General features: G+C 33.0%; 3 protein-coding genes across 3 annotated transcripts; 1 reads left to right on the top strand and 2 right to left on the bottom strand.

Moving 5' to 3' along the window:
* Positions 1-298: 298 nt before the first annotated feature.
* On the bottom strand, positions 299-3,161 carry LOC11433391 (uncharacterized). The gene is made up of 3 exons (XM_024777863.2): positions 2,864-3,161; positions 2,426-2,760; positions 299-1,454 (listed from the first exon to the last, which is right to left on the bottom strand). The coding sequence occupies exons 1-3, from the start codon at positions 2,936-2,938 to the stop codon at positions 422-424; spliced, it is 1,443 nt and encodes a 480-aa protein (XP_024633631.2). The 5' UTR covers positions 2,939-3,161; the 3' UTR covers positions 299-421.
* Positions 3,162-10,529: 7,368 nt separating this feature from the next.
* Positions 10,530-13,171, bottom strand: LOC11420912 (uncharacterized). Its single transcript, XM_003603032.4, has 2 exons — positions 11,968-13,171; positions 10,530-11,284 (listed from the first exon to the last, which is right to left on the bottom strand). The coding sequence occupies exons 1-2, from the start codon at positions 12,878-12,880 to the stop codon at positions 10,788-10,790; spliced, it is 1,410 nt and encodes a 469-aa protein (XP_003603080.1). The 5' UTR covers positions 12,881-13,171; the 3' UTR covers positions 10,530-10,787.
* Positions 13,172-21,540: 8,369 nt separating this feature from the next.
* On the top strand, positions 21,541-22,397 carry LOC11432890 (ethylene-responsive transcription factor RAP2-1). Its single transcript, XM_003603030.4, has one exon. It carries the CDS (start codon positions 21,616-21,618, stop codon positions 22,132-22,134), a length of 519 nt encoding a protein of 172 aa, XP_003603078.1. The 5' UTR covers positions 21,541-21,615; the 3' UTR covers positions 22,135-22,397.
* The last annotated feature ends 1,375 nt before the right edge of the window (positions 22,398-23,772 follow it).

The raw sequence follows: 23,772 nt of genomic DNA, 5'->3' as shown, positions 1-23,772 counted from the left end.
CACTTGAGCTAATCGGAGATTTAAATTACAAAATATATAAAAAGATATGTATTTTTTATTTTTATTTTAAGCGGCCAGTTAAGCCCTGCGTTTAAATTATTTGTTGTGTCACCCGTATTGTACTACTTATTCTCGACTGTACCACTTTTAATTGAACAGTGATCAAATATTTTCATAGACTTCACAAGATTTTAAACACATAGCAATTTCTAAAAGTAGATCAAAGGAAAACCAATATTCTATAGATGTAAAAGATGAAAATAAAACCAAACCAAGATGTTCAAGACTAACCTATAATAATAAGAGATAGAAATATACATCCTAAAGTCCCCATACTAACCTATAATTCAAAATTTAAGCGCCCATGCTATCCTTAGATCTTGAAATGCCATTGGATTCTCAGTGCTAAGAGAAGACATATCTATACTTGTTTATTGCAATTCAAGAACTTGTCGTAGGATTCTTCTTCCATAATTGTATTCCTAACACTTGAATGCCCTTTTTCAATCAATTTATACAACAAATCAGCAAACATCCTCGCTCTATCCTTAATTAACTGAATATTCTGATTTTCATCAAGTTCACACCGTTCGATGAAACATGTGGCAATCTCTGAATTATGCCTCAAATCAAGCAAAAGATAGGCCCTCTCCAATTCAGATTGATCACACCCATGTGGCAACCCCATCAAAGTATAGTAATCCACATTAAATATTTCAGCATTGTCCTTCTTTTGTTCGAGTTGTTCTATTCTCGTGGTTATGGTGCTAATCTTCTTAGGAATCTCATCATAGCGAATGTTGCAGGGTTTCCATGCAGAATCAAAGAGTTCGTGATCATGAAGAATCATGTTGTATAACAACTTCAAGCGCTCAAGATCGTGAATGCAATCATGATAACAATGAATAGATTCTAAAATGGATGCTCTAGCTTCAAGAGCATTGAAACATTTGGGGTCCAATGACAACGTTCTGTTACAATCAGCTATTGAATCAGCAATTCTACTAGCAGAACGATACGCTAAGGCTCTTAGCATGTAGCATTCGGCAAGGAATGCTTGAGGAGTGCCAAAGCTGTCTATGATTTTTGAGAGGTGTCGGATGGCTTCTGTGTAAAATCCAGCTTCAAAGGCAGTGATTGCAGTGGTGCGATGACTGAGATGGAGTTTTGTCTTTGCAAGGAGTTGGTTTATAGTTTCATATTTAGTTTGAGTGCTTCGAGATGGGTTGGTTGTTGGCGGCCTTGAAATAGGGCTCCGATATGGTTTGGTTGTTGGTGGTCTTGAAATGGTGCCGTCGGAGAACGATATGTTACATTCAGAGAAGCGATCATCAGACCAAGATGAGCTCCTGCAGCGGAATGCAGTTCTTGCTAGGCTTTTTCCGGTTTGGAGAAGAATTGTTGCATGGTCTAATAGGCCTAAATGAAAACATGCTTCCCCCAAAACCAAGTATCTGTAATTCACATTCATAAAATTCAATGAAAAACACCAAATAAATATTTATCCATTTATCGACAATCTTAATATAAACTTAACTATATACAAGTAAATCGTAAAAGAATTCCTATTATGTGATCTAAAAATAGAAGCAGTCTCCAATTAGTCTTCCTTAGTTATAGATGGGTACACCTTTCATGTGAATTGATTTGAATTTGATATTGTAGGTGTTTTTAAAATAAAGTGTGGGAAAACATTTCATTAGTGGCTGCCAAAAGCAATAACTTAAACCCCATGATACTGGGGATTTCGATCTAATTATTCTGATCTCAATTTCATTGTCATTAACTATAAACTTAACTCTAAAAATCATTTAATTTTCAACTTTCACTGTCATTTAATATAAAGTTAACTCTAAAAACAATTTAATTTTTTACGGAATCCAGTCATAACCTTAATTAAATTATTTACCACACTCTTCTAGCACAACAATCAATCTCCTTTTCCATCCATCTTACATGGACTGTATGACTGTAATATTAGCATATCAAAGTAATGAAACTGTTTTCAATATTAAATAAATTGTTCTTCTTCTTTTTTTTATAAGAAAAATATATTATCAAAGGTAAGACTATCACAAGATGTCCATGGTTTTAGTTGTCAATGACAAAATTCCAATTACAATGTCCAGCCTCATGATTTGTAAAAAGAAAAAAAGAAAAAAAATCCAGCCACATGTAATAAAACAACAAATTATTCTATCTAAGTAAATAAATTATTTTAATAAAAGGATATGCATTGAAATCCGAAAAGAATTAAACGGTTTGTTGATATTTGGAAAAGTTATGTAACCTTAAACAATTATGTACTTTGCTAAACAATCATTGTCATTAAATATAATAATATACTTTAAAATAAAATAATAAATAAATAAAAATTTGTACCAAAAAATAAATAAATAAATAAATAAATTTAACATTTGTTTACCTCCAATATCCTTCATTACTGCCACTTCTGAAGAGATTAGTCATTACACGCTTCATCAAATCAGGGAAGCCCTCGAACAAATTCTGATCTGCAACACAAGAATCCGATCCTGAATCATTTGCCATTTTCAAATTAGGAATATAGTCTTGAAGCATATCTGCAACATCCTTGAACCTTCTCAGACATAGTAGAGACCTCGCTCGAAGCTCAAGGGCTTGATCAGAGCATGGAGATATAGCCAAAGCCTCATCAAGAAGACTCAAAGCCAAATTAATTTCGATTGGCTTTTGCGTAGCAATAAGGGTTCGTGCATCTTTGATATTTCTCTTAACAATCTACATAACGAAAACAAAAGCAGACATATAACATGTGTGATTTCTATTACTATCTTGGGAATAATGAGCACATTCAAGAGCAAAATAATTGTTTAAGTTTTACCTGACTGTCTGTATGCCACAACCAGTGTTTGATTTTTGTGGCATTGGAATGGGGAGTAGACGCAGTGATAGCCATTTTTGTTATATGAGAGAAAGATTTCAATCTCAAAACACTGTTTGTGTTTGTTTGATTCTTTTCGGAAACCTAAATGGCTATTTAACATTGAGATCAAGAAATATAAAAGGAAGGAAAATAAATGGGGACGCGGCAATGAGAACGAGAACAGGAAAGAAACCTTTGTTATTGCCTCTAAAAGAGGAGAAATGAATCAGCTTATACGTGCCAAATTAAAATCAAGAAAGATTACTTATAATGGAAAACTTACCTATTTGAGATAGGTGTAAAACTTCAAATTAAGGCAGAAGAGATTATTGAGGAGGTTGCCTAAGAGGAAGGTGTACTAAAAAAAATAAAAAATAAGGTTTTAAATAAGAGTTTATATTACCACACGAAAACGGTCGTGATAAAAAGGTAGGTTATCGTTTTTCTCCGTTTTAATAGAGTGAACAAAAATAACAAAAACAATGGCGACAAAATACACGTACGCCATGATGAAACTCCGTAAGGCCATGGAAAATTGAGGGAACAATAAATGAGATATTAAGTTTTTTTTAGGAGTGCTGCTATTACATACGAAATAAAAGTGCAAGAAAAGCAAGAATGACTATATATATTTATTTGGCTTTAGATAAACTGGAAAATATTAGTTCCGTGAAAGATGGAAATCATGGCCGTTCCTTGGTTAAATTCTAGGGACCTGATCTGTTCGTGCATTTCTTGCTTGAACTTTCCCGTAACATTAAACATTGAGAAATGATATTTGTGCAACCATTTTGCAACAATTTTTGGACAACTTTCTCTCTCATACTCACATGACATTTTTATCTTCTCTCTTCCTTTTTCTCTCTCAATTGGTTTTTGACCAATAGAAAGAGAGAAAAGTAAGGTTGTCATCAAAATTGTCATCAACTGGATGTACAAATATCATTACTGTTAAGCATTACCCTTTTTTTAATCAAACCTAGAAATATATTGAAAAAAAAGAGATGCAAAAAGGAAAGGGGGATAAGAACCAAAACCCTTTCGGTTAGCAAAACGAAAACAAGGAATCCCTCCCTAGTTTATTTCTTGCAAAATCCTCTCTAAGCTCCCTGTGAACAACATCCCACCAAGTAAAGTTTCGTGAGCTTAAACCTAAATTAGCCGATTTATTAGCACAATGGTTTCCCTCCCTGAATATATGAGTTGCTAAGAAACTCATAGACAAAATAATTGGCATACATTTAAGCCATTTGTTTCTTAATCGCCATGGAATTATAGAAGGATTCTTAAAAGCAAGAACAACTTGTATGGAATCTGTCTCAAGCTATAATTTTGACTAGTTTTTTATGATGCAATCTCAATTGCCATCATTGTTCATGTCAGCTCAGCATGCAAAGCATTGCCATTGCCAATTTTGATTACAAGTATAAATATTTTTGATGAGATTTGTGCAATATTGCCGATATCCATAATGACCAAAATCGTGATGAAATCCTTAACGCGCCTCGACCGATATTTAAACGTCGCAAAAAATTCTAAAAAAAATCCCGATAAAAGGAATAAGGGTGCACCGTCTTACCAAAGAACAAGTGAATCCTTTCATATTAACAGCGTGTGTTGTTTACATGTTTGGCCAACACTTCATGAATTCGGAGATAGATAGCAAATGAATTTGTGAAACTCTCTGAACTTGAATGCCTATGGAACGACAAAGAAAAACTTACATACATGTTGTTACACCCTCTTAATATATAGCTCATCACATTTTCATAATTACTCTTTAATCACTTTTTAGAAAAATGTCTACTATAAGATACAAGTTCACAGTATTCATTTGGCAAAAATATATATAAATTTTTATCCAAAATGAAACACAATTGTTTTGTGTGTTAACAAATATGTTTGATTCAACGATAGAGTCGAAGATACTTTCATTTGGAAAGAAAACATAAATGGTGTACAGCTAAGAGTGGTTACTCTTGGCTCCTTGGTAACTCGGTTCCAACAAACAATCCTCCAAACATGTATCGAAGTAATAAAATTAGGTTCGTATCCACGAGGATTGTGTTAATCTCAATTTAGAAATAACGTTAATATCTAGGATGTGTAAATTTCTTTTAGTGCCCAAGGCAGTAGGTTGGTGTGCATAAAAACTAAAGAACAGAAAATAAGATAGTTTTGGAAAAGACAAGGAGAGAGATGAGATCAGGTCTTTCGAATCATCTATGTTCCCATAACTAGTATACTGCACCTATTCGTATTAATGATTTTCTAGTTCCACGATAGTTAACAAAATAGCTCTAATCAATCCCTTGAGTTAGGACCCTCTTCTCAAACTAAAGCCCCTAATTCCATAGGTGGTCTAATAATTCTCGAAGGTTTAAAGCACGTTAACCTAATATCAGTAACAAACGGTTATCCTTTCCTAGACTAACCATGTTTATTAGAACAATTCAATTAGGTCTAAGTCGAAAGCTAGGGTCAGTAGTCATTCATTCTCACTAAATCATGTTTATATTTGACCAGGATATAAAAAACATTAATAACAATTGAATTGAATAAAAACTAGATTGTCATTAATAATAAATAGAGTTTCACAGCAACATGGATCAATTAGGGTTACAAGGAATCATCTCAGACCTAATCTCTAAGAGATTTAGCTACTCATAATTGAGTTTATAAATAGCATAATCAATGGAAGAATTAAAACATACATAAACTAAAGTAGAGATGATGAAATCGCCTCTTCTGCAGTCTTCTAGGTGTCAAAATCGCACTTTTGCTCTCCAAAATCGTAACCCTTGTTTCTGGAATTGGCTTCAGCTTAAATAGACAAGTTTTTCTGCGTCCAAAATTGTGACACGCCTCATAAAATCGCGCCACGATTCTACAAAATCGTGCCACGCCACCAGAAATCATACCACGATTTCAGTGGCATAACCAAACCTTAATTCTGGTCACAAAATCGCGCCACACCACTCAAAACCGCGCCACGATTGCCAATTTCCAATACTTCTAGAATTTCTGCTTTTCACACCCCTGGTTACCTCATATTGCCTCAGAACTCTATCAAAATGTCAAAATACTCCCTCCGTCCCAAATTGTATGACGTTTTGGGCATTTCACACATATTAAGAAATGTAATTAATATTGTGTGGGAAAGAGATATTATGAGTTGTTTTACAAAATTGTCCTCAATAAATGATATGAGAAAGATAAATGAAGGAATTGAAAGAAGATAAAGTAATAAATAGTTAAGGATATAATAGGAAAAGTAACATTAATTTTTCATTGGTATTGTAAAGCGACATACAATTTGGGACAAATATTTTTTCTAATGTGACATACAATTTGGGACGGAGGGAGTAAGTCCTAAAAATTACGTAATGACAGCATGTCATCACAACCCCAAACTTGAACCATTCCTTGTCCTCAAGGAATATACTTGCAATATTGACAATTGACAGTAAAATAACAATTACCTGATCAAGCGATAGTACCCAAAAGTTCAACACCTTACTAGCTAAAGATGAGCTAGTTTGACATGTTAGCAACCACCAATTCACAACTCCACACAACAATATGAAAGGGTTCACACATAGTCGACATGCAATCTACATATTACCATACGCTTTAAAAGTTGCTAAACGTCAATCAAAATCAATGTTAATGCACACTTTGAGGTCTTAAAGGGTTATAACGGGGCTTAGGTGAAGGTGGGATAATATTTGAATAAGTAGGCTACACAAAATTTGAGTTAGGCATTGATACGGAAGTTAAGCACAAAATTCAATCCATCATTCACCTTTTGGAACAACAATTCTTGCAAGGGTACTAGAGATTATTTATAACAATTGGGACAATCGAGTTTAAGTTACTCGGTTTTTCAATGACTTGTCCCCTTTTCATTCTTTTTTTTTTTTTTTGAATACAGTATTTTGGCATATTGTTTTCATGAGAATGTTCTTTTTTTTTCTCTTTGTTCTCTAGTACCCCCACCCCAAACTTAGTTAGTTGCAAATTCCAATAGCAACCCCAAACTTAATATTTAGCAACATTCTACGATGCCTAACTCAGAAATACAATAAGGGATAAATCCTAAAAGTCTCTAAGCTTGTAACGTAGTTTATCACCGAACAAAAAGATCTAAACCTACCGGCTCAATTTGGCTAAAGAAAGGATAATTATTCAAATATAAACAGGGTATGCTTCAAAAAGGCTCACAGGACCAAGCACTTTTGCCTCAGTGTGCTAATGACAAAGATCAATCGACAGCAGAGAAAAATTGCAAGTTCTAGAAATGTAAATGCATGGAACACTCTTTATAAGTAAATTGGAAAAATAAAATTTGGCCATAAACCTTACAATTATGATATCTGGGAGTTGTGACTACCTATATTTAACTGTTGTACACTTCGCCTTTGAAATCACAAGTCACTCCTCCTTTTGAACTTTTGGAATACCACTTGAGCACATATTTGTTACTAAACTGGAAAAAGTCAACAAACAAGCAAATTCATCAATAATAAACAAGTTCAGATTCAATCACATAACAAGGGGATACGACTGAGTTAATCCAAAATGAAAATTAAAGAAAAAATGTTTGACTCAACAATAGAAATAAAACACTGAAATTAAAGACATAATAAAAAGGATGGGTTGCCTCCCACCAAGCGCTTTCTTTTAAGTCATTGAGTTTGACGCTTCATCCTTCTTCTTCCTCTTGTTTTGTAGGAATTCCATGAATTTGGCACAAAGAATTAGATGCTTCCGTGCACCCACTGTTAAACCTGTAGAATTTGAACTCTCCCACTTAGAGAAGGACATGCACCCTTCTGCACACGAGTGATTTTCTTAACCCCCATTGATCCAGACTTCGAGCAAATATCAACACTACTCACTTTAGGATTTTATTCCACCACAACCTTGTGACACGCAGTCTCCATCTGAACCAACTTCCTCTGAGACTCATGTGCTTTCTCAACAAGATCACCACACTGAACATCAAACTTCTCAAATGAAACTTGATTTGACACCAAGAAATCATTTAAAATATTTTGAAGTTGAGTATTCTAATCGATGTTGATCATCTCTTTCTTCCCTGCACAATTACTACCTGGTTGATTCGCCTCATAACGACCACATCTCTCATTTAATCTCGAGATTGTATTGTCCAAATATTTGATCTTCAAAGATAGAATATATTTTTCATACTGCAACGTAACATGTCTATCATAGCTGCAAAACTTGGATAAACTTTTTAGCAGCAAAGTACAATGAGATAAACATGAAGAGATCAAATCATAAATTATTTTTTTTCAATTTTTTTATATATGCAAAAATATAAATGATAGAAATCCTAAATAAAAACGAAATTACCAAATTGAAATGATTTAACAGTCCTCGGCAGCGGCGCCAAAAACTTGATAGAGGTTTGGCAAGTGTACTAAAAATGCATCGAAGTAATAAAATTAAGTTCGTATCCACGAGGACTATGTTAATCTCAATTTAGCAATAACATTAATATCTAGCATGTGTAAATTTCTTTTAGTGCCCGAGGCAGTAGGTTGGTGTGCATAAAAAGTAAATAACAGAAAATAAGATAGTTTTGGAAAAGACAATGAGAGAGATGAGATCAGGTCTTTCGAATCATCTATGTTCCCCTAACTGGTATACTGCACCTATTCGTATTAATGATTTTCTAGTTCCACGATAGTTAACAAAATAGCTCTAATCAATCCCTTGAGTTAGGACCCTCTTCTCAAACTACAGCCCCTAATTCCATAGGTGGTCTAATAATTCTCGAAGGTTTAAAGCACGTTAACCTAATATCAGTAACAAACGGTTATCCTTTCCTAGACTAACCATGTTTATTAGAACAATTCAATTAGGTCTAAGTCGAAAGCTAGGGTCAGTAGTCATTCATTCTCACTAAATCATGTTTATATTTGACCAGGATATAAAAAACATTAATAACAATTGAATTGAATAAAAACTAGATTGTCATTAATAATAAATAGAGTTTCACAGCACCATGGATCAATTAGGGTTACAAGGAATCATCTCAGACCTAATCTCTAAGAGATTTAGCTACTCATAATTGAGTTCACAAATAGCATAATCAATGGAAGAATTAAAACATACATAAACTGAAGTAGAGATGATGAAATCGCCTCTTCTGCAGTCTTCTGGGTGTCAAAATCACACTTTTGCTCTCCAAAATCGTAACCCTTGTTTTTGGAATTGGCTTCAGCTTAAATAGGCAAGTTTTTCTGCGTCCAAAATCGTGCCACGCCTCATAAAATCGTGTCACGATTCTGCAAAATCGTGCCACGCCACCAGAAATCGTACCACAATTTCAGTGGCAGAACCAAACCTTCATTCTGGTCACAAAATCGCGCCACGATTGCCGATTTCCAGCACTTCTAAAATTTCTACTTTTCACACCCCCGGTTACCTCATATTGCCTCGGAACTCTATCAAAATGTCAAAATAAACCCTAAAAATTACGTAATGACAGCATGTCATCAGACGCCATGGGAGTTCCATTCACTGGAGCTTAGGCCTTTCTTTTTTTCTGTTGCCCTTTTCCTCTTTCTTTTTAGCTCTGTAACAAAAACAAAAAAAAAACAAATATGTTTGATTCCCAAAGTCCCAAAAAATCTACGGTTGAAAGCGTGCCTCCAGAAAAAGCAGCATTTTAGACGTGGGGGTGGGTAGGAGGGCGAATGAGAAATTTCCTTGTGATATTTTAGTGGCGTCAGCTATCTCATAAACGACATATTCTACATCGTTTAGCCTTATGGCTTGTGAGGGTAATTCTTTGGCTTTTCCTCGTTGATGGGGTTTGTGGTTCCCCATGTTCGGCTGACAGCTTCCCACTTCACGGATTGATCCATTGACAATGTTCAATGTGCGCGGTTCTTCCTCAAAACCTTCCTCCATACTCACAGCTCATTGTGGTTAGTGAAGCTATAACAGATAGCGTGGATTTAGTGCCTCGTTGTCATGTTTCTACCGAGTTTTTACTTAGTTTGATGTCTTCAAGACTTATGTGCACTTCAGTAGACTTAAGAAGAATCTTCTGACTTTTGTTCAGCTATAATGGCACTCGTCTAACCTTCCCTTCCATCGGCTAGAGGAAACTCATCTGTCTATTGATTTTGGCTAACAATTATTTTTAGGAGTAATGCACAACTATAAAGAGCTAGGTATTATTGCCTTTCTCAATCTCATCATAGCAATTTATCCAATACTTTGATATGGGAATAATGGAACGGGATCATCTTGTGAATAAATCCTTATGAGTTATGATTGTTTGAAAAATAGGATAGTTTGAGACTTATCATAGATATTGTCTCTAAGGATTTATTGCCTTCATATACAGCACTGACACTTCACAAGGGTGTGATTGATGTCGACCGCGACACTCAGCCATGATTCAACAAGTTCTTCCACGAATGATTCCAAATTCTCAGAATTGTAGGGAAAATTGATCTTTAATTAAGTTCACAAAAATCTAAAAAGTAAAAGAGGGAAGAAGGAGAAGAAAGCTTTTAAGAGATGGAAAACATGGTCAGTAGCTGACAAATAATATGGTGTAGTTGGATTAAGAAAAATAAGATCAGATAAAGTCATAATCTTACCAACTCAAAACTTATGACATACTAGTATAAATGTTTAGGTTAATTTAATTCTCTAATATACAAATACTTTTGTATTTCTCATCTAATAAAATGGGAGTTGTATTCTACCTTTGAAACTCTAAACATACACAAATATTTCAAAAATATGTGCTGTGCAAACTAATGTACTATTTGTACAAGCAAAGAAGGTTGTTAAATGCCAGAACCAAGACAACTTGGGCACAATTTGTTGTAAGCTATGATGTTGTACTTGGAGATTTTCTAGAACCATCTATGACGATTTCAAACAAATCAGCCTCAGACTCTTCATCAAAATCCATGGTTGAAATATTGTTCCCATTGTTGTGGCTTCCTTTGGTTGTAGTCCTATTAAGCCAATGAGAATCAATCCTACCCATGGAGAATAATTCTTTGCTATCATCGTCGTAACCTATGGCAGCAGGAGAACTTACAAGTGGTGATACAAGGCATGGATTTGGTGTTCTTTGAGCATTTGCTGGTGCATATTTAAATGCATTTTGTCCAAAATTGACCAATACCATAATGTCTATATTAGCAGCTAATGTTGGATACAATGGAGTGCTAAATTCTTCTGTCTGACAGTGTACAACATGCATCAATTCTGAGTCTAACGTGAAGAAAACTTTCTTCTGCCTTGGATCAAATCCACAACCAATCACCTTATCTGTTCCAATCCACTCTGCCTTCTCAGATTCGAATACAAGTTTCATTCCTGTAACCAAACTTCACACTTTGATGTCTCAAAAAAACAACAAAAACATAATATATCAGAAACAAACCATGTTTGTACTTTGTAGGTAAGTATATATTGTCTTATATGTCATCTATTCTAGTCTTTTCTTTGAACCTCAATACACAAAATAACCTAATAAAACGAGATACAGTACTATTTATGAGTATGACATGACCATGTGGTTATAGTATGGGCAATGAAACATTTCATGTGGGCAAAGACTTCCATAATGTTGATGTTTTAGATGATATTTTGTCTTGAAGTGGAAGCAAAAAGGTTATGCAGGATTGTGTATCTGTCAGCTTCACCTTGATGTTGGGGATCCTATCCACAAGACTACAAAATCTAGACCAAAAATATTGAAATGACCTTATGCTCTAATTGTATAAGCAGTTTAACTAAGCGCTAATAACATAAATGTTTCATTAGTTATCCTAAAGAATTTCTGAAAATAAGCTGTGAAACAACTTATGAATATGTCATAACTGATAACATGAGGTTATTAACCTATACCTATAAGTTCTCCCAAACGATCTCACAAGTTTACAACTGGAGATAAGCTCAAATATTTCAGTTCAAACAGAATCAATGTCTCTGCTAAAATGCTACTACATGAATGATCTTGAAAACGATAAACTCGAGGAAAGTGAATAATTACTTACCATCAAGATAAACAGAACCATTCGAGTTAAAACCAATGCTACCGGGATAACTCCCAGGAACTTTCAAAACAACAGGACCACCAACTGTCAAACCCAACGAAAACATAACAGAATCAGTCTTCTTCCCGCCATTCTCTCTACCATCAACCTTCATTTCTTCAACACTATTACTTTTATGACTATTCCCACTTGTAACATGAACCAATGCCTCCGAATTCCCTTTCACAATAAGCTTCATCTTATCACCTTCCACACTCTTTCTTACCGATTCAAATTCATCGCCACGTGAAGAGGACAACATCGTAATTTCAAAATAAGCTTCTTGTGGAAAAACATAGTTTCCTAAAACAGGACCAGGTAATGGTAAAGCTGTTCTAATAACAGAAGTAACCATAGAATTATTTTGAATAACTTGATTAGATTTTCTTAATCCAGGATTCAATCTAACTTTCTGCATAAACTCATCTGATCCACGTGAAACTTCCCAACTAATCTCAGCTTCAGATGATTCTCTTCGATAATCACCTACAGGTGCACATGATCCTAACAGTGTAACCTTCTTTGATGGCGATGGCATGTAACTTTTATAGCTAGTGAAAGCAAATCTTGACCATCCATTTTCAACAGCATCAGCAGCCATAGATGGATTTTCAATCCAGCTGAACAAGTTTGTTGTTCTTTTTCCAGAAACATAACTGCGAAACAGAGAATTATTATTGTTCTTGTTACTACCTTGTTCTAATTGATGATGGACACTTGGCATGTGATTATGAATTCTATTTCTAGAATTTTCTCCTGGTTCAACAGAATTTCTACGGTTTCTTCGATGACACCAACGACGATAGATTAAAATTAAAAGTATGGTTGAAACGCATCCAACGGTGGATGCTATAACTGCAATATGTACCCACATCTTTTGTTAAACTGTGGTTTCTTTGTATTTTGATTTTGTGTGCATAAAGTTTATGTTGTGAATATTGAATTGAAAGAGTTTGGGTTTGGAGAAAAATGAAGAGAAAAAAAAAATGGAATGAAAAAATGAGAAAGTTATGAGGAGGATGGTGGGCGTGGACTATGACTAATGACTGGTTCAATAAAAGCACGCAAGTAATTAAAAGGAATCGTTACATAAACTTGAATATGAATTGGCACAAAACAAGGTGGTTAACAGTAGGCGTTTTCCTTGTGGGTTGATTAAATTAAATTTCATAGTAATAGTCCTATTTCTTGGTCAGTTCCTTTTCCTTATAAATCATTTTATTTATGACAAACCGACAAGGGGGCAATTAACGCGTTTGGTAAATTATTTTTTGGTTTGATTTCAAAGGTGTGATAAGAAAATTAAATGAGCTATTAGATAAGTTGTTGGGCTTTCAATTTGCAAGCACTTCTAGAAAGCTACTGACCCAAGAGCAGTGGTTTTTCATTAATCGAAAAACAAAATTAGTAATAAAACGAAAATGATGTTTTCCTTTTCCTGGTTATCTTGTTGTTTGCAATTACAAATTTAACAATCACTCCTATGACAAAATTGTACTAAGTGCCAAGTGCAGAATAGGTAATTTTACGGAGATGAGATTCGTGTGAAGGACAATTTGGTTGGTTACCCAAATTGTAGTACTACCAAGTATTGGGGGGACTGGTCATGAAAATTTAGGTTTGCAAAGGAAAAGGTGGTGGACCATTGGAATACCAAAAAAGGTTAGATCACTAGTTTTGAGAGAAATAGGATTCATAACCAAAAGAGAGAAATTAATCGATAATGAAATTACTTTTTTTGATAGAAAAATGAGAAATACAATTCAGTTAAAATAGAAAAAAAGGTGAGCACATGATAATATTTGTGTTCATGACTATAGGATTATAAAATTAATAAAAATGAAATGCTAGTGAGGGCACAAGTTAAGAAACGAAAAGTAAAAATAAAATCTTAGAAATTATGTATTCTTAACTTTGAAAGTTTTAAATTTTATCTTTTTAACTTGTGCATTTCTTGATTTATTCATTTTCTAACTTCTTAACTTATGCTCTTAGGGCACAAGTTAACATGACCCTTAATAAAATATCTAGCTAATAATGTGCGATCAATTATCAATTGTTGGATCCTCTTTATTATTAGTGGTCTCGTATTGATTTAAAAATTGTCTCCCGCAAGTTGGAGTGTGATAAATGTCTATTGTGCCAAGCTTGGAAATAAAAGAATTGGACTTTGGAGGTGCAAGAGCTTTTTAGTATGAAAATTGGATAGTTGCTTCTATGAAGGAATTGGTAGTAAATGAAGTATTCTCTTTTTGAACATTTTCTCTAACTAGTTGACGATCAATATCTAGATGTTTGGCTCTTTCCTTAAAAAAATTGGGTTTGAAACGATGTGAATGAAACTTTGACTGCAACATAAAGCATTGGTGATCTGGTGTAAGTGATTTAAAAATCCTTGAGTAGACAAAGCAGCCATTTGTTATTCATAATGTTGAAAGTATTATGCATCCGAGAAGAAGTAATAACTCAAAATTGAACGTCTTGAATTAATACAACCAACTTAATCTGCATATGAGTACCTTTTAGAATATTTGGCAAAAAATCAACCTCTGACTGGGTTGTGTTTAGACTTTAGGGCACCTGATCACTCTACATGTTGCATGATAATGTGTCATGGCATGAGCGTGAAGAAAATGGCTCAATTGTTGCGTAGAAAAAAGTTATATAAGGACGGGTTGTATTTAAGTAAAAAAGTTTTCCAATTAGTGCCAAAACATCTTCAAAAGGCTTGCTAGAATTTTGATATAACTTGATTGAAGTGTCAATAGGTGTGTGAGCATATTTGGATAGGAGTCATGAATGCTTCAAAAAAAACTAAGCAGTACTTGCTTTATGGAATTAAAATCCCAGACTTTAAACGGGTTACTTTTAAACCAAGGAAATATGAATTGTCCTCAAGTCTTTGATTTTGAAATTGTCCTCAAGATTCTTGAAAATTATGTCAATTAAGTTCTTACAAGGATCATATTATCTACAAACACAACAGTAAAATCAGTACCATTCACAAGGGGTAAACAAGGAGTAATCTGAAATTGACTACTTATACCCTTCCTTAACAAACAATGAGGATAATTTTTCATGCTAATCAACATGGGTGGTTGCATAAAACCAAAAATATTTGGGCAACTTTAATTGAAACAACAAAGCTATTGCCAGATTCATGATATGTTGGTGTTTTCTCTTAGGCCTACCTTTTTGTTGGGGAGATTCTACACAACTAGTTATAAGAACTAACAATGGACTGAAATTTACAATGCCTCATTTGAAACATTTAAAATCACTATTTTTAAGTCAAGAATTTGTGGTAGAGACCAAAACTGTTGAACTCAAAATAGGGGAACCCAATTTTGTGAGTAGTAAAATCTGAGGATAAAAAATGTAATTAATACAAAAATTAATTATATGTTTTTTCATACCAGTTTTGTCTCTTTCGAAAATAAAATATCCTCTGTTTGTATTAAATAAACAAATAACATCAATTTATAAGTAAATTTAGAAGAAACTCATTCAGCAGGTTAATTAAAAAGACAAAACCAAAGCTTTTTTAAAAAGTTCACTTAGTTGAATAGGTTAGACCACACATAAAAATTTGATTTATACTTTTCTTTTTTTAAGTGCGCATATCAATATCCATAAAATTACCAATCGAGCTACATTTATAAGACAAATTAAAGAGATGTATAAATATAAATCATATTATATTGTAAAAAAATATTATTGCATTATAGTAGATTTTGTAATTTGTGTTAAATCATAAATTTGGCAACTCTTTATATAATTAATTTAAGAATATTAATAATCTACTTCAATTTTGGACATATTTATAAATATTATTATAAAATATAACTTAAATGAGAATTTACAAAAAGTCTAAATTATTCTTTTAATGAGAAAATATTTAGGTGAGTTGAGTTTCGACGACTCATCAAGATCAAAGTAGACGAGCCCTAATAAAGTATTTACAGATCACTCACTTGATACATCTTTACATTTGCAGCAGAAGTTAAACATACAACGTTGTGAGTGTGGCAATTTCTTAGCAACTAAGTCAACTCTTTATTGACAAAAGTATAAAATATCTTGTTTCGTTTAAAAATAAAAATATTAGTTAGATCAATTACTTATAAATTTTAATATAAAGTAATTTTTAAGCAGATTAACATATTAGACTTTTAAAAAATTTAGACTCAAATCTAAAAACAAACTTATGAAATTGACAAATAAATGATCAAACTCAGACATGAGATTTTCTACTAAATCAAACACCTTCTATAATCTATCTCGACCTAACTTATTTTCAACCTAAGATTAACTGAAAAACATGTAACTCACAAGATTTACCTAACATTATGGGTTTACACCTCAAATTCATGGATTATGTTTCTCTCAAGGTCTTAATTGTACCCCAAGTTATAAGCAAAGGTGAAAAACACATGGAAGCGTAAACTTCAAGCGGCGTCTTTGAGAAAGTGCAAACAACTCTACGAAGATGGACCTCCAACTTATGAGGGCCATAACAGTTTTTTTATATGAGGCCTGTATTATAGAATATAGATGTATCATCATCAAGTAGCCACACCGTAGTTGTTGTAGTTGCAAGTTGGACGTCTCTAACTTTAACTCTCAGGTTTTGGAATTTGTTATAATGATGACTATTTTTTGTATTTATGAATGTTATTTTCAGTTTAAATAGAAGATTATTCTTTAAAAAAAATGACTTATTTATTTTTTTTGGTCAGGATTACATTTTTATTTTATCAATGCATATTTTTACTATGATAACGTGACCGTCGATTTCATAGGGATGGCCATGGTAAAATTTGTCTAATGTGATGCTTAACGGTTCTCTTTTATGGGAAACACATCTTCAGGGAGCCAAAAGGAGACGTATGTTAATTGTAATGTGACCATGGAGAGTCGTGGCGGTGGAGCTAACCAGGTGCATGCAGACAAATAAATAGAAAATACAGTGGCATGCCTTTAATGATATGAAACTTGTGAAATCAAAATGTTGGCATCGAAGGTCACTATTTACTATCATATTAATTTAAATGAAATCAAAATTTGAAGTATTCTCTCTTATTCTAAAATTGCTCAATATTATGGTCTCACTTTGGTTTTGTTTAAAACAGAAAGCATAATAAAGCAAATGCCTTTAAAAAAATAATGAAAAATCATTTGTCTAATTAATCCAATGATGATGCAACCATCGATATTGATCACGAGTAACTATATAAGTGTGAAAGACATTCCTTTTAACTCAAAATCTCAAGATATTAGGACTATGAACAAGGACGGCCCAATATGTTAAGAGGTCTAAAATAAATTTTATAATGAGAGCTTTTGAAATTTTTTAAAAAAAATAATACAATGTTTATTAAAAGCATGATAAATCGAGTTTTGTTGAATTAAGATTTGAACTTAAGACCAAAATGATTTGAGACCTTAAAATTGACCAATTAAGCTAGATAAATATTGATTATTGGCATGTCATATTATATATTTTTAGCCAAATAGACTTATTTTGAGGCCTTTTTATTAACCCAAAATCTTGATGCCTAAAGCCATTGTTTGGGTGGCTTGGCCCTTAGGCCGGCCCTCATTATGAATTATCTCACTTATAAAAAGATGAAAATCACTATTTCATTCAGCATGAGAGTTTTACTCAAACGTTTTCATCCAAATCTACATGCACAATCGTTGTTTCTCCTCAAGATACATTGTATGAAAGACTTTCGATACAAGTAGCAAATGGTCGTCCACATTGTATCTTTCGTTAAACTATCATTCTGATACTGTTGTTAGGTCATGACGGGAGTCCAAATGGTCATCCACATTTTACCAAGAACAACCACATAAGATAAATCACCTATTAAAAGTGAATAGGCAATAGCCGCCCTAATTTTCTAGTGAAAGAAACTCCAACTTCTCTCTAAACTTTATTTATCCTTCGTTCATCGAGGAGGGGTGGTTTTAGGTCATTTTTTAACCTATAATCACCCCTCTACATCTTTTTTTCCCTTTTCTTTCAATTTAAATAAGTGATTTTCACATATATCATGTTTTTTCTTTTTTCTTTTTTTTTGTGATTTCGTCGTCTAAGTACGACGTTGTGTTGTTCGTCGTCTTGTGCGGCGTTTGATTTCGCGTTTTTGTAGCGGTGTTCATTTATTTCCTATTGAAAGATCAGCATCAGTCAGTTACAAATTCAACCAATGGTTTGGGCGTCAACGTTGAAGATCCGGAAGCATGTGAATTTTGGTGACTTAGGTTTCATCATATTATTTGTAGGCGTTTTATCGTTTTATGCTATTAACTTAGGTGATATGAGTTTGTTCGCAGATTCACCTTTTACGTTTTTAGCAATGTTTGTATCTGATGTAATCTATCTATTTGAATGAATGAATATCATTTTGTTTTTGTCAAAAAAAGAAGAAGAGATAAATCACTTGTTAATCCAAAACTTTAAGAAAGTAGGTCTATGAGTCATGTTACTTATAAAGTAACATTTATTTTTCCATCCAACTTAAAACTCTTAAGGTACCTTTGATCTGCTAAACAACAAGTACTTGACATAACAATACAATACAACACAAGACATGACAACACAAAATAAACTTTTATGATATTGAATAGTTTTTTATCTCATAAAATTTTCGGTAGACAAATGACTATTATTTTGGTATTTTAGACAATTTGTATGTTGGAGGAAAAAATGTGTTGTGGTTCAATAAGGGACAAGAATTTCAATTTTTTTCATGTCCCTTGTCTCGAGTTATCCCAACCCCAAAACAGTTTTATAAATTCAAACATTGTACAACCAGTGGCGGAGCCAGGAATTTTTTGGAGCCTAGGCAAAATAAAACAACGATAAGTTTTAATGACAGCCGCAACCGTAGGTAGAGGTCCATAATATTTTTAAAATGGTCTCCTTAGAATTACCTACGGTTTTTTCCGTAGGTAAAGGTGGAAAACATGCAGTGACAGTCATTTGGCTATGACAGACAGATTTAGCGACTGAAGTTTGCCCTATAGTGACGGATTTTGGCCGTCACTAAAAGTCTAATTTGTTGTAAATTTCTTGTAGCGATACAAAGAAAGTAGGGGTTGAGCCCGGGCACGTGCCCGGGCTAGCTGGGGGGTAAAATCTCCCTGTGTACAACTACAGCTGTCATGTCTTTTATATTTTAGTAGATTGAACACATCCTTATCGTCAAATAGTTTAACGGTTCCCTTATGAATTTGCGGTTCTTGCAATAAAGTGGCAGCTTTCCCTCTTTGTTTAAAAAAATGTTTCAAGGTCCTCGTAAGCTTAGTTCAGTTGATATGAACAATGCATAATGTATGTAAGGTTCGGGGTTCAAGCTCCGACCACAAAAAAATGTTTCAGGACCAAATTAATTAAAAAAATCATAATAGTCAAAACAACAAATTATTCTATCTTAAAGTAACCAAAAAAAGTTATTCTATCTTAAACACTACCTTATTATTTTAGATTATTGTGTCCACTATTGTCAAGTTATGCGATGAGGCCACCCCTTAATTAAATTCCAAGCAAAACAGAAAACGTTATTGAGCATAATTCTTGGTTTGACAATATAAACAAATAAAAGTGCGAACTTAAAACTGCTGGCAAAGCACAAAAAGAAACATAGGTGGCTGTATTATTAGCAATTTTTGTATTCAATCATGCAACATACGACTGTATTTGTCTTCGTATAATTGCAAGATAGTCATAACCCGTCCAATTCGGCTGTCATAACAACCACGAATTGCCACGTGTGGTGGATATATATACTTATTATACGAACAAAATTGGCATTCCAATTAAGTGTGATAGAGAGATTGCTATGATGGAGTGTGTCGGCCATCTTTTTGGTTAAGAAAATGGGAATAATACAGTAAATACTATTATTAAATATTATGAGAGTTGTAAGTGATTTGAAAAAGATAGAATGTTGGATTTATCTTAAAGAAATCTCAACGTGGCGGCGGTACCAGTCGACAGACTAGCAGCCAAATGGAAAACTCATTCCCTTCCTTTCATTTCACCCGCCCTCTACCGCCGAATTTATATCATATCATTTGTAACAAAAATTTTGTTAACGAGTGTCTTCGAAACACTCTTAAAACATACCACATTTAATAATTAAACTTTTAAAAAATTTATTATTATAATTTTTAATGCATTTAGTATACAACTTTTCATAAAAATTTGTAATTTAAAAAATTTAAAGAGTATTTTAGAAATCCTTATTAACATTTTCCTTATAGCTTAAAGAGTGTGTTAGGAGCACTCATTTACAAATAAAATGCAACAATGTATTGATACATTAAGATGGAAAAAAAATCTCTTTCAACATAATTAGAAGATATATGTTCGAACTCAGTCATAATGATGCAGTAATCTTAAATACTTCGAAAAAACGATGATATTAAATCCTTTGATAAAAAGCTTTGCCATTATGTTGGTCTTTTCGGTTTGATGAAGTAGTGTTTGCACTTTCATGGATATCAAAATAAATAAATAGACCAATATATAATGACAAATATATGATATTGAAATTTTAAAATTCTATATTTTATTCCTTCAAAAAAAAAATCTATATTTTATTTTATTCTCCATTTTAATTGGCTTGATGATGTTAGCTTGAGACCTTAGAATATGTTCCTTTAAAATCTCATATTCGATTCTCAACATCCCAATTTCGATGGGGTAGTTTACATTCTTCAAAAAAAATTAATTGGATTTAATTTTTTTTTGTGGTGGTCGGGATTCGAACCCCGAACTTTGCATATATTATGCATTGTCCTTATCATCTGAGTTAAGCTCACGGGAACAAATAAAATCAAATATATGATTTTGAAATTGTTTAAAAATATATATATTTTGGATTCAAATAAAATCAATGATAAGTTTTAAGAAAAATTTCAAAAATATATTTTAGATTCAAATAAAATATATATTTTGGATTTATTTCAAAAATATATTTTAGATTCAAATAAAATCAAAGATATAATTTTGAAATTGTTTCAAAATATATATTTTGGATTTAAATACAATTACATATATGGTTTTGAAATTTGCTTCAAAAGTTATATTTTATTTAAAAATATTTAGGAGATGCATATACGTGAACCTATAAATAGAATTCATGGATAACGAATACAAAATCATTTTTCATAAATCCTAATTGAAAAGAAACCCTAATATTTCTGAGCTCTCATTGATTTGGCTAGCGCCGTATAATTACTTTACTTTGTTTGTGATTGAAAATACTTTAAAAACAAGAATTTTGTACTTCAAGAGGTAATATTTCTATCATTTTTTTTAAAACAAGTAATATTTCCATCATTGATTTTGTGACATACACATTTTTTTTTGTTGAACTATATGACATCCACATATTGATCCAAAGAAAAGAAAATAAATTTTAATTATCCGCCGTGATTTATATCACGATTTTTTTAGTAGACCACACATGAGTTTCTTTATATATATATATTTGCAATTTATTCTTCATTCTTCATATAAATAGAACAAATCCATCTGAATTTTCAGACTCTTCCTGAACTATATAGTTTTGGCAACATTGAGACACAATATATATGGTACAGCAAAGCGAATCAACTAGGAGGATCATGGAAGAAGAAAGAGATTGTTGTTCAACAATAATAAGAAACATAGAAAGCAACAACAAACCTCAAGAGAAACACAACAAACAACAACTAGAGAAACCATACAGAGGAATAAGGAAGAGAAAGTGGGGTAAGTGGGTAGCAGAAATAAGAGAACCAAATAAAAGATCAAGAATATGGTTAGGTTCTTACATCACTCCGGTAGCTGCTGCTCGTGCCTACGACACCGCCGTATTCTATTTAAGAGGTCCTACGGCTCGTCTTAATTTCCCCGAATTATTGCTCGAAGACGACGAAGAAAACAAGGACGGTTCTATTCAGCAAGGTAACATGTCTGCTGATTTAATACGCAAAAAAGCTACCAAAGTCGGTGCTAGAGTTGATGCTCTTCAAGCGGCTCTTCAAGCTTCTTCTCGTTCTGATTCCGATCAATTCAACGCTGATGTGAAACCTGATTTGAACAAGTTTCCAGAACCTGAAGATTATTAATGCTTTTTCACTTAGAGGTTTAATATTATTGATATGATACTTAGTTTCTCTCTGTAATCTTTAATATCCATCATCTATTAATCAACCCAATATTTTGTTATGATGATGGAAATTGCAACTTTTCTTACTCTTTTTTCGTCCTGTTTGTTAGAATTGTTAACAGAGGATACATGAAAAAATAGATAATACTGTAGACCCTTGTCAATTGTCATAAATAATGTAACCTACTTTTAATTAAGATGAAAAATTACTCTTTATTTAAATCAGTGAATAATGCGTTTCATGAATATGGTGTTTGGAATTTGTAACAGGGCTGGACATAGATAATTGAATCAAAATAACCATATTTTGTTGATTGATATTTTCTTCCTTAATTTGATATGAATTTTAGTTTATGAATATGTATGCTGGACATGCCAAATGCTCAAACTCAACACCTGTCGAGCAAAGGTTCAATCCCGCGAAGTCCAAATACAGATAAAGAGTGTTCACAATAGAATGTTGTCAACACTACTCTTAGACCCAAACACTAGGTCCAAGTCAATAGACCATCAACACCTATAAAAAGGCACTGTTAGCCATCAAAAGGTAATTACAATATAAAGTTTAACCTCTCACTCTTTGCTCTTTTACTAGCTTGAGCGTAAAAGTGTCTGCAAATACTCACAACTCGCATATTGACGGTTATTGCTCCAATTCGCATTGAGGCGGTTGTTGCTTGACAAACAAAATCATTCTAATCACTCTATATCAATATGTTTTTTTTAAGACACTTGCGTTTTTTGTGAACTATATTATCTTGATGATGATAGATCAAAATATGTGCAAATGCAATTAACCAATGTGAAAAGAGGCCAACGAATGACGAAGAGATAAAGATAGGATTCATAGGAACGGCAGTGGCCCAACAAAGCGGCATTAGTTTGAAACGTACAAAAAAAATTTAACATTGATTCGGTTGCTAAAAACAAGTGGATATTGAGATAAGCACCAAAAGAGGCAGTTGTTGATATGTAGAATGAGCGAGACAGGTGAAAGAATAGTAGTGCTCAATCTCAAAGAGTGTTTTGGAGCTTACCATACCATTTGTTTTTTATGAGTAGGGACCATCAAGATCTTTAATTCCTTTCTTTCTTTCTTTTCTATAATTCTATCTTTTGGACCACCCTTTTTTTTTTTATGAAAAAGAATCAGGAGCACAATTACAGAGTCATGTCGGTATTATATTTATGATAAATGCAGTTATGTTTATCGGTTGTCATGTGAATGCTCTCTTCTCCTCCATAGGACCATAGCCATCTTGCTTATAAAGGAAGAAAAAATGGACCAAAGTCATATCTTTCTTTTGTTTTTTTATCTATCTTTTATGATGAAAAGGGTGCTTCAGAACTAAAATTGCAAAGTGTTTTTTTTTTTGTACTATTGTTATTTTTGAACAATTTTTTGTATTATTATTAAAGTGGCATAATGCTAGGCCCTGACCATTAAACTAGAACCAAAATTTTGCAAAGACAAAAAGCCCCTAAAAAATGCAGCAACTTTTTGGTCAGCAAACTAGTCGTATGTAACTCATATTTGGCAAAAACATCGATAGCTTGATCTCCTTCATCATGTAGTAAATCAGCAAAAACAATTTTC

The sequence above is a fragment of the Medicago truncatula genome, chromosome 3 (assembly GCF_003473485.1).
Source record: "Medicago truncatula cultivar Jemalong A17 chromosome 3, MtrunA17r5.0-ANR, whole genome shotgun sequence".
In the NCBI taxonomy this organism is placed as follows: domain Eukaryota; kingdom Viridiplantae; phylum Streptophyta; class Magnoliopsida; order Fabales; family Fabaceae; genus Medicago; species Medicago truncatula.
Note: the sequence above shows the minus strand (reverse complement) of the source record. Positions and strands in the feature narration are given on the sequence as shown.

What these genes read in the sequence shown, in the direction of transcription:
- LOC11433391 (XM_024777863.2), bottom strand. Translation starts at nt 2,938, where the DNA reads ATGGCTATCACTGCGTCTACTCCCCATTCCAATGCCACAAAAATCAAA. An exon ending in TGTGGCATACAGACAGTCAG is followed by an intron (nt 2,761 to 2,863) that starts GTAAAACTTAAA and finishes TTCGTTATGTAG; the next exon opens with ATTGTTAAGAGAAATATCAA. An exon ending in AGTAATGAAGGATATTGGAG is followed by an intron (nt 1,455 to 2,425) that starts GTAAACAAATGT and finishes TGTGAATTACAG; the next exon opens with ATACTTGGTTTTGGGGGAAG.
- LOC11420912 (XM_003603032.4), bottom strand. Translation starts at nt 12,880, where the DNA reads ATGTGGGTACATATTGCAGTTATAGCATCCACCGTTGGATGCGTTTCA. An exon ending in TGGTTCTGTTTATCTTGATG is followed by an intron (nt 11,285 to 11,967) that starts GTAAGTAATTAT and finishes GTTTGGTTACAG; the next exon opens with GAATGAAACTTGTATTCGAA.
- LOC11432890 (XM_003603030.4), top strand. Translation starts at nt 21,616, where the DNA reads ATGGTACAGCAAAGCGAATCAACTAGGAGGATCATGGAAGAAGAAAGA.